This window comes from Lolium perenne, chromosome 3, assembly GCF_019359855.2.
Source record: "Lolium perenne isolate Kyuss_39 chromosome 3, Kyuss_2.0, whole genome shotgun sequence".
Classification (NCBI taxonomy): Eukaryota; Viridiplantae; Streptophyta; class Magnoliopsida; order Poales; family Poaceae; genus Lolium; species Lolium perenne.
Genome location: NC_067246.2, coordinates 26,735,576 through 26,744,855, shown reverse-complemented (window position 1 = coordinate 26,744,855; position 9,280 = coordinate 26,735,576). Strand labels below are relative to the sequence as shown.

The following is a 9,280-nucleotide window of genomic DNA, read 5'->3' as shown; positions in this document are numbered from 1 at the left end:
CCCCCCCCCCCTCCCCAAATTTCAAGTTCCACCTCCCGTTACCAAGCAAGTAAGCGGCACACAGATCTTCGGTGGGTGATGGCGGCGGTGGCAGCGGCGACTGCATCTCGGCGACTTCATCTTCTTCCTCGTGCATCACTTCTTCACCTTCGGTGATGACTGTAAGGATTCTCTCACCCCGGTTATTCGGTTATGCTTAGATCTTGATTAGGAGTTGGCAGATCTTGCCTAGGGATTGATCTTGTTACACGGGTTAGTTCCAAATGTGCTGAGTTACTATGATCTTGTTAGGGTGTCACATTTGCCATTCCTTGTTTCTGCTGTCCACAATTTCCATGTATTGCTTTGTCTGATTTAGCATGATGTTGGTATAGTTTGTATTGTCCATATTAGACATGTATTTGTTCGTAAGTAGATTCACATTCTTTGTACTACGATGCGTGTAGGACTCATTTTGTGATGATTTTAATCAGGCTCTTGTCTGTGTTGGGGACTCCCACATCCTTTCAGAAGTTGCCGATTCACAGTCCCCTATGAATCCAAGGTAGCGGCAACAGAGGAGGAGCCACCAGGTGTTGACACGCGTCTTCGCGGTGCCGACGTCCTGGCCGTCGGAATATCTCCGATGTCGTCAAACGACTGTGTCCATGAAAAAGTGATGCCGATGGTGGAACTATGCATACGGCTGATGGAAAGCCATCGGCACGGAGAAGACGCGGACGGCCTGCGCTACGTCGACGGTGATTTCTGCTACACCGACGGTGATTTCTGCTACACCGATCGGTGCTATGCCAACGGCCGTACGCTGATAGACACCGTCGACACACCTCTACGCCGACGACAACTTCCTCTTTGCCAATGGCTGGTGTGTTAACGTGGTATGTATTGTGTATATTATACGTATTCTTTACGTGTGTAACCTATAACCCCTTGAGTATATAAAGGAAGAGGAGGCCGGCACAGTTGTGTACGAGCCGTCATTGTGTTTCTCTAAACCCTAGTTACATTAACATGGTATTAGAGCCATCGACACATTACCATTTTCCTGTAGTGTCGGGCCTAGCTAGCAAGCAAAATAATATTATGGCTAGATATCGACTTACGTCCCAACTTTTGCCCGGCCTATTGTGAACATCAGGCACTTGCCTATTTTAATTTAATAGTAACAGTCACTTACCTAGTTCAATTTAATAGCGAAATTTTGTGTGAACAATAAAAACTGTATTTCCTTTAATGTTCTATGTAAATAGATTTTCTTTGGTACAAGTTGAATTTTCGCAAAACTCCATTTGCATTTTTTTGAAAACTGATCGAGCTTAAGAAAATCTCACTTCACTATACGTTGTGCTCAAAACATGGCACGGTGGAAACTGTATTTTCACTCTATGTTGAGTGTGCCAATACATGTGTCAATACTCAATACACGGGCACTCTCTATGTATTTTCACTATGTATTTTCGACTATGTTTCAATACACGTGTCAATACACGGGCACGCTCTCGTGGGCGCGGACACTCGAACACGTTGCCAACATGCAGTGCAGCCAGTAGTCATGGCAAGAGTGTGCACAGCAAAAGGCTCCTCCGTCCAGTCACGTCCTCAGTCCGTCAGCCTTCCCAATACAGCTTTTGACCAGCTCCCAGCATCGCCATTTACTACAGCGAGCAGTAGGAACAACAGTCGCACAGTCACTTGAGCGAGTCTGCAGAGGGGAGAGGCGACATACGGGAGGAACCGGCGAACCGCAGCTAGCAGAAGCGGCAAGGGAACCTAGCTAGCGGCGGCGCCGAGAAGAAAAAAGATGAAGGCCGCCGTCGCCACCAATGTCACCGTCGACCTGGAAGACCTGGACTGCACCGTCTGCTTCGGCCCCCTCAAGCCTCCGGTCTTTCAGGTCATTTACTTTCACACCCCTTCTTCCTTCTCCCTTTTTGCGCGACTGCGCGAGCAACCATCAACTGATTAATCATCCGTGTCTGACTCTGATCCGTCATGCTGCCCTTGCCGGACGCCGGTGAGGCCGTGCAGAGTGGTTAGAACTTGGAAGGATGGGGAAGGGTTTCCGTGTTTTAAGGCTAGGGTTCGCTGCGTCGGAGGCGGAACGCCGTCGCTGGGGGAGACGAAGCACGCGCGCTTTGTTTGGTCCTTTTTTTGGTTCCTGCGTGTGAATGGAACCGTTTCATATTTTGGGTCAGATTAAATCGCTGGAAATAATAATGCCTAGAGTCACAGCTCATCCAACAAACCGGCAAATTTTTGCCTTCTCGAACTCGATCCTAAGTTCCTAACTGGGTGGTCATCAGATTTACATGTTCTAGTGGCCGAGATCAACATAATTATTAAGTCACCAGGTCAAGCTTGAACAAAATCTGAATTGAGCGGCCACTATCGATGCTAATGGGTCACTAGTAGCATCAGATTTAGTAGCACATGACCAATTGCAGAGGCAAGAAGAACGCGATTGTGTGCTTCCGTTCTGAGCTTGGGTCGCAACTTGTACGTAATGCACAAAGCCTGCCCTGGCAGGCACACAACCTTTTTTGCGAGGTTCGCACCCACAATGTTAGTACGTTGCCACAACTTTTTGTTTCTTCACAATTTTTGATTGCTTAAGCTTGCTGAACACTAGAATTCTGATAGTTCTTCGTCCCTGAGAACTGTACGGTGAAGTGGCTCAGGGTTCTCTACTGATCTGCATACTTGCGGTGCGGGACTGCTGGTGTCATGGATATTGAGTCTATAAGGTCTTTCAGGCCAATGCCACCTAAGTTCTTTGATTTCAGAAATTTTTCACAACTTGCCCAATGTATTTTGTTCTCTTAATCATGCCAACCTGCTGGCTCCACTAAAAACTTGAGACAACAGTGTTCAGTTGATAATGCTTAGAGTATTATCTTGGTCATGATTTTTTTTCTGAATTTCTGAGAAAAGGTTTTCTTTCCAGCTCCACATCTTGAAGAATTAAAACATTTTCATTATTTGTTTTGAATTAAAAAGGGTTGGAGGTCAATTTACTTGGACCAATAAACAAGAAAATCCTATTAGAGAAGTGCTTGATAGTGTTTTCATCAGTTCATATTTTGTTACACGTTCAAATTTTCCTTCATGGCCTCATCATGACCCTGTGCATTGCCTCTAAACAGAGCAGATGATCTTTCTTTACCTTTTGTTTGCCACCAGCAGTTTCCATTTAAAATGCCTTTCGTCAGAAATGTTTTCCTACCAAGTAGCCACTGTCTTTAGTTCGTGTTTTATTGTGAATCCTTACCTGCACAATGTTTGCAATTTACAGTGAATTGCTACCTGCACTATGTTTCCAATTTACTCCGTCGTTAGATTTTTTCGTAGAAAAAAATTAATCAATTAGTTTACCTGGTTTAATTGTTTAATTTTCAGCATGTTAAGCATTCTATTTTTTTAATAAGGATGCTCATAAAGCATGGCACATTTCTTTCATAATTTGCAGTGTGCAGCTGGTCATGCTCTTTGTTCGATTTGCTATGAGAAGCTTCCGGAAAAAGAAAAGTGCCAGGTGTGTTCCATCACCACAGGCCACAACCGGTTCCTCGCGATGGAGAGTGCGCTGCAGTCAATCCAGGTCCTTTGCTCCAACGCTAGGAATGGGTGCACTGCCAAGATGCCCTACCATGAGATGGAGGAGCATGAGAAGGAGTGCATGAATGCATTCTGTGACCGCACTAGATCAAACGTCATGCAGCCAACACCGCTGAACCAGTGCTTATCTACGGACTGCTACACGCTGGTAATCCCAAAGTTTTGTCCATCCACCAGCATCAACATCAGTATCAATAATAGTGAGGCGAAGACGAAAATCCATGATAAGAAGAGCTCAACGGTATGGCCTAACCAACATAGAAAAATTATGATACCTCTGATCTGCCTACCTTCCAGTGTTAACTGTTAATACTATATCTGCTGAACTAGTTTCCTGGCGTTGTTTCTTAAGTGCAGGATTCAGTTATGAAGATGGGTCCTTGTGGAGGTAGTGGTGGAAATGCCTGGAAGATGGACACGCGTGGCGTCAACCGCATTTTCAGGGTTATTGTCCGCCATGGCTGGGCTGTCGATGCCATGTCGGTGTTGTATGAGCGGGACGGCCAGGAGGAGGAGAGCAAGCTCTGGGGCGGAACCGGAGGACAACCCTCAGAGGTATAGGCTACAAATCATCACATTTCTTCCCGTGTGGGAGCTGTCACCTTCAAATGACTTTTATTCCAACAAGATATGATGAAATGCCATTTTGGCATGTCCAGATCTGTTTGCGGCAGGACGAGTACCTGACGAGCGTCAAGGGCCACTACGGCTTCTTTAACGAGTGGTTCGTCATTAGATCACTCACTTTTGTCAGCAATCGTCGCACTTTCGGTCCATACGGGAAGGAGGAAGGGGCGCCATTCAAGCTCCCTGCATGTGGTGGCAAGATCATCGGCTTCCACGGGCTCTCCGACGGCCTCCTCGACGCTTTTGGCACCTACGTCAAGATGGGCTAGCTGTTGATATCTCCTGGGTGTCAGGACTCAGGATGCTATATATGTAATGCTTAATCTCGCTAGATGCTTATTCTGAATTTAATGCGTTCCTTTTGCTTCTGCTGTCGTTGATGCACGAACAGACCATAAAATGACTGCTGAACTTAAATTAGATGCTTGAAGTCTGGTGCCGGTCTTCTTATTTCAATCGAATGCATGTATTGATCACAAGAGGAGTCTGTTTTGCACTTTTGCTGCATGTATTGATCACAAGAGGAGTCTGTTTGCTACTGTTAAATCATAAATCTGGAACAGTCCAATTCATGCTGATGCTAATATATTTTGCTCTCATGATTGTTCATTCTGATAATAAAGCTAGGGAACAGGATGATGAGTATGCTGAGCTTTTTTGCGGTGTTTGTTCTTTCCTTTTATGAACTGGGTTCCTATGCAATTAAAAAATTTGCAACAGAGATTTTTATCCACTGAAGTCTACACAAGATGTAGCTTCTGCTTTGAACAAGAGCTGATTTAACTCTTATTTTTTGACCGGAAGTGCTGTGCATACTGACATACATATGACCGGAAGTGATTTGATCTTTAACTGCCCCAAGCGTTGTATGTTTAGCTCCCCACGTGTAGTAAGTTTCGCTTATGTTTTGATCTTGGTGCAGAGTGTTGATAAGTCTCTTTGTTCAATTTTCTTCGGTGCTGCAATGTTTTTGTTTTCATATATTTCATTACATGGAATGATCTAGTTTGCGACCAAAACACTACAGGAATGGCTGAAGATGCCGACGGCCATTCTCTACGCCGACGGCCAAAAGTCGGGGCCTTCGGCGTAGACCCTAGCCAAGTCAGCCCACGGCGTGAGCCGTCGGCGTAGCTGCGCCCTCGGCGTAGGCCATGATACGCCGACGGCCATCCTCGGCATATAAAAGCCCTCGGCGTAAGGCAGGGCTACGCCGACGGCAGCCCTCGGCATAGCCTCCTCGCATTTTTTTCTTGGCTCTACGCCGACGGCCACCCTCGGGGTAGCTCTTTTTTTAAATTTGTACAAAATTGTAAAAATCGTAACTAATTCATACGATGTCAGAAAAATGCATATAAGGTATCAAAATTTTCAGGAAAACATCCTCAATCCGTTTATATCAAAATCATGCATATCTGAATAATGAAGTTTGTCACAATAATTCATATGTCCAAAACTTTGATGGAAATGAGTAGAAAACGGGTGAAGCAGCTACAAGAAACAAGTTAGGTGATAGCGTGAGACCTCCGCGCAGTGGTAAGAGACAGCCTATGCACCACCTATCACATGCCATATGCGCGCACTAGCCATCTGAAAATCCCTATGGCTTCCTGTGGTGTCCCGCCCAATCCGTTGGAAACTGACCAGATTTGAACTAGGGGTACACTTTCCGTTGCTCGATAAATTTTAGGAAAATGTTTTTAGGTCTAGTACACATCATTTTATGTGCTAATTTTTTCGGTTTAGCGCGTTGGCGAACGGGTGCACCCGCGCGCCCGATACAGCCATATTGCACCTCCCAGGAGCCCCGTTTTTGCCAGATGACAATTTATACAAAGTCAGAAAGTCCCGCGGCTTCACATAGAATCATTTTATGTGTCCTAGTAACCACTCCAAAAGTCAAAATTGGGATACGGTAATTATTTTGAAAAACTCTTCACGAACAGGGCTATCACGTTCGGAGTTCTATGGCTTTTAGGGGAAATGAGTAGGAAACGACATATGACACCGCATAGTTTCTCGGAACGAGGCCATATTTGACACGTGTGTGGTCCCTGGGAAGAGAAGCAAGGCCCCGATCGCGGATTTCCAATCCGACCATCGGGCGATGGTATTTTCATTTTCAGGGTGTGGAAACGGCTTTTTTGTGTGAAGCAGCTACAAGGAACAAGTTAGGTGATAGCGTGAGACCTCCGTGCAGTGGTAGGAGACCGCCTGAGCACCACCTATCACATGCCATATGCGCGCGCTAGCCATCTAAAAATCTCTGCGGCTTGCTCCGGTGTCCCACCGAATCCGTTGGAAACTGACCGGATTTGAACTAGGGGTACAATTTCCGTTACTCGATAATTTTTGGGAAAATATTTTTAGGTCTACGACACATCATTTTATGTGCTAATTTTTTTCGGTTTAGCGCGTTGGCGAACGGGTGCACCCGCGCGCCCGGTACGACCATACCGCACCTCCCAGGGGCTTTTTTGGGCCAGATGGCAAACTGAATGTTATATTTGGATTCCTCTCATTTTTTCGGTTCAAAAGATGATATGGATGTTATATTTGGATTCCTATCATTTTTCTGATCGATTTAGACATATTATTTACCATATTCCGATTTATGGATTTAAAAATATTGATTGTTCCATATTAAATAAAAGACAAAAAATCATTTACTGTTATTTGAATTCTATATTGTTATTACTTATATATTAATTGTTGTTTGCTTAAGTAATTTTTTGAAATTCAAAAAATAAAGAGTTGTGACATCAGGTTCCAAGGGTTAATAGGAGTGATAAGGTAATATTATCAGTATGGTGTCATTTCTTTAATGGAAGCTAACCCGAATGGAACCAGGAAGTTAAGCGTGCTGAGGCTGGAGTAGAGTGAGGATGGGTGACCGATTGGGAAGTTGTAATTTAACTTAGAGTTAAGTCTATACCTAGAGTTCAAAGTGTGATAAACAAGTAAATAAAAAAAATAAGGAGAAAAAAAAGAAAAAATACTAACTTTTTTATTATTTTTTTTGAAAAATTAAAATTTGAATATTCGAAATATACGCCGACGGCCTGTCTACGCCGAGGGCTGCCCTCGGCGTAGCAACTGCTACGCCGACGGCCAGGCTACGCCGAGGGCAAAAAGGCTTACGCCGAGGCCCATCTAGCCCGAGGAGCTACGCCGAGGGGCATACGCCGAGGGCAGCTAGCCGTCGGCGTCTCGGCGCGTTCCTGTAGTGAAACAAAGATTCGATCACTTGTGTACCAATTTTTTTTTAAATGACTTGTGTACCAGTTTGTTGCTGTCATGGGCTACAATGGTCACAGCACGAGGAGAAAATAGAGTGGAGTAACTTACCAGGCGAACCTTTTTTTTAAAGTTACAACTTACTTTGGATTTAAAAATCTTACCTGCAGCCCAACTTACCTAAAAAAAACCGTGCGGGAGGATGACGGTGGTGGTGGGGCGTCCCTCAACTGCGGCTCGGAGGCATGTTCACGGCGGTGGAACTTGAGCGGTCTTCTCAGACGACATGTGCATTTACGTGGTGCAGAAAACACAAATTCTATGCCGCCATCCACTGCTGCCGATCAGATCGCATATGCTCAAATGTAAAACAGATAGCCGTATGTTATCACCAGAATTTAGCCAGAGCAGGAGATGGGCCGTGATCGAGATGGGCTTGGAGGATATGTACATGAAGTGTCTCTGAATCGGCCTCGTACGAAGATTTGGGCTAGATTGCCCGTGTATCTGTATATTATAGTAGATCGCATCTTAGTTTAGAATTAAGAGGTAGAGTTTAGTCGTATACGACTAGGTTTATTCCAAAGATAGAAAGTCCCCGGACTATAAATATGTACCTAGGGTTATTGAGAAAGGAGGACGATCACGTTCACAACAAACACAATCCAGGCGCATCGCCACCCCTTGTTTCGAGGGTTTCTTCCGGGTAAGCATCATGCTGTCTAGATCGCATCTTGCGATCTAGGCAGTATCGGTTTATTCGTTGTCTGGTGTTGCTCGTACTGAAGCCTTGTTGATGGCGAGTAACACTATTTATCGTAGATGTTTTGGGGCTTGCATCGATGCTTTTCTGATATATTTGCTTAGCTATGCCGTCCCTCAATATCTAGCTGCCTTTACACCTATCTCAGGCGTAAGGGCAGCATCTTGCTTCGTCTTTATTTAGTAGATTTGATCTGTTATAGTTGCTCCTTGTTCTTCAAGGATTAGTTTGATATCCGTATGGTTAGGCCTTGCAAACGGGTTGAACGATCCAGTAGCGCGTAAGGTATGGTTTGCCGATCCTAGAAGGGATGTTCCGGGAATCGACTCCGTGTTGGTTTTTAGGCCTCTTTTAGGGTTAGTCTTCTGTTATCTTACGCATCTGCCAGGCTCAACTACGTGTAGGATGTTCCGGTTATGCGGTGAAAACCCTAAACTGTCGTAGATCAATTTAACTTAGTATTGATGAAGCAGGATACCCATGTTATTGCAAGATCCAATTTGAACCATGGGTCAATCGGCTCTTTGAGCCGATTAGCAGGGTAACCTGAGAGCCGATCGAGGTTCATTTAATGTTTACATGTCTACCATGCAGGAAACTAATCGAAGCAATCCAACACCTTCCTGACCAGGTATAGGTCACGTGGCACGCCCTTGCGACCGTCAGGACGTGTGCCAGAGCATTGCGGGCCGTCGCCCGAGGGACTAGGGCCCACCAGCAGTCCTAGGAGCCTCCCGGCTCTTCGTGTTGCTCGTCCGTGCTCGCCGGTGGGTTTTGGCAGGCAACACATTCTGGCACGCCCAGTGGGACGATCTGCAGCAACCACGTCAACATCTGCAGCTGAGATGTCGGACGAACCAGTCAAGTATGAAGATCTGCCTGAAGATCACAAGAAGAAATATGATGAGCTTAAAGCTGTCTTCGAAGCCGATCTCATCGGCTCTTTCGAAAGGACCCGTACACATGGCATTAGGTTCAAAGGATTCACGCCCGAAGGCGTGCTCGATGGAGTAGATCTGTCTCTCCCTTCGGAGGAGC

At 45.4% G+C, this 9,280-nt stretch overlaps 1 protein-coding gene across 1 annotated transcript; it reads left to right on the top strand.

Moving 5' to 3' along the window:
- Window positions 1–1,682: 1,682 nt before the first annotated feature.
- Window positions 1,683–4,743, top strand: LOC127338105 (uncharacterized). The gene is made up of 4 exons (XM_051364356.2): window positions 1,683–1,894; window positions 3,467–3,856; window positions 3,973–4,170; window positions 4,275–4,743. The coding sequence occupies exons 1-4, from the start codon at window positions 1,802–1,804 to the stop codon at window positions 4,509–4,511; spliced, it is 918 nt and encodes a 305-aa protein (XP_051220316.1). The 5' UTR covers window positions 1,683–1,801; the 3' UTR covers window positions 4,512–4,743.
- The last annotated feature ends 4,537 nt before the right edge of the window (window positions 4,744–9,280 follow it).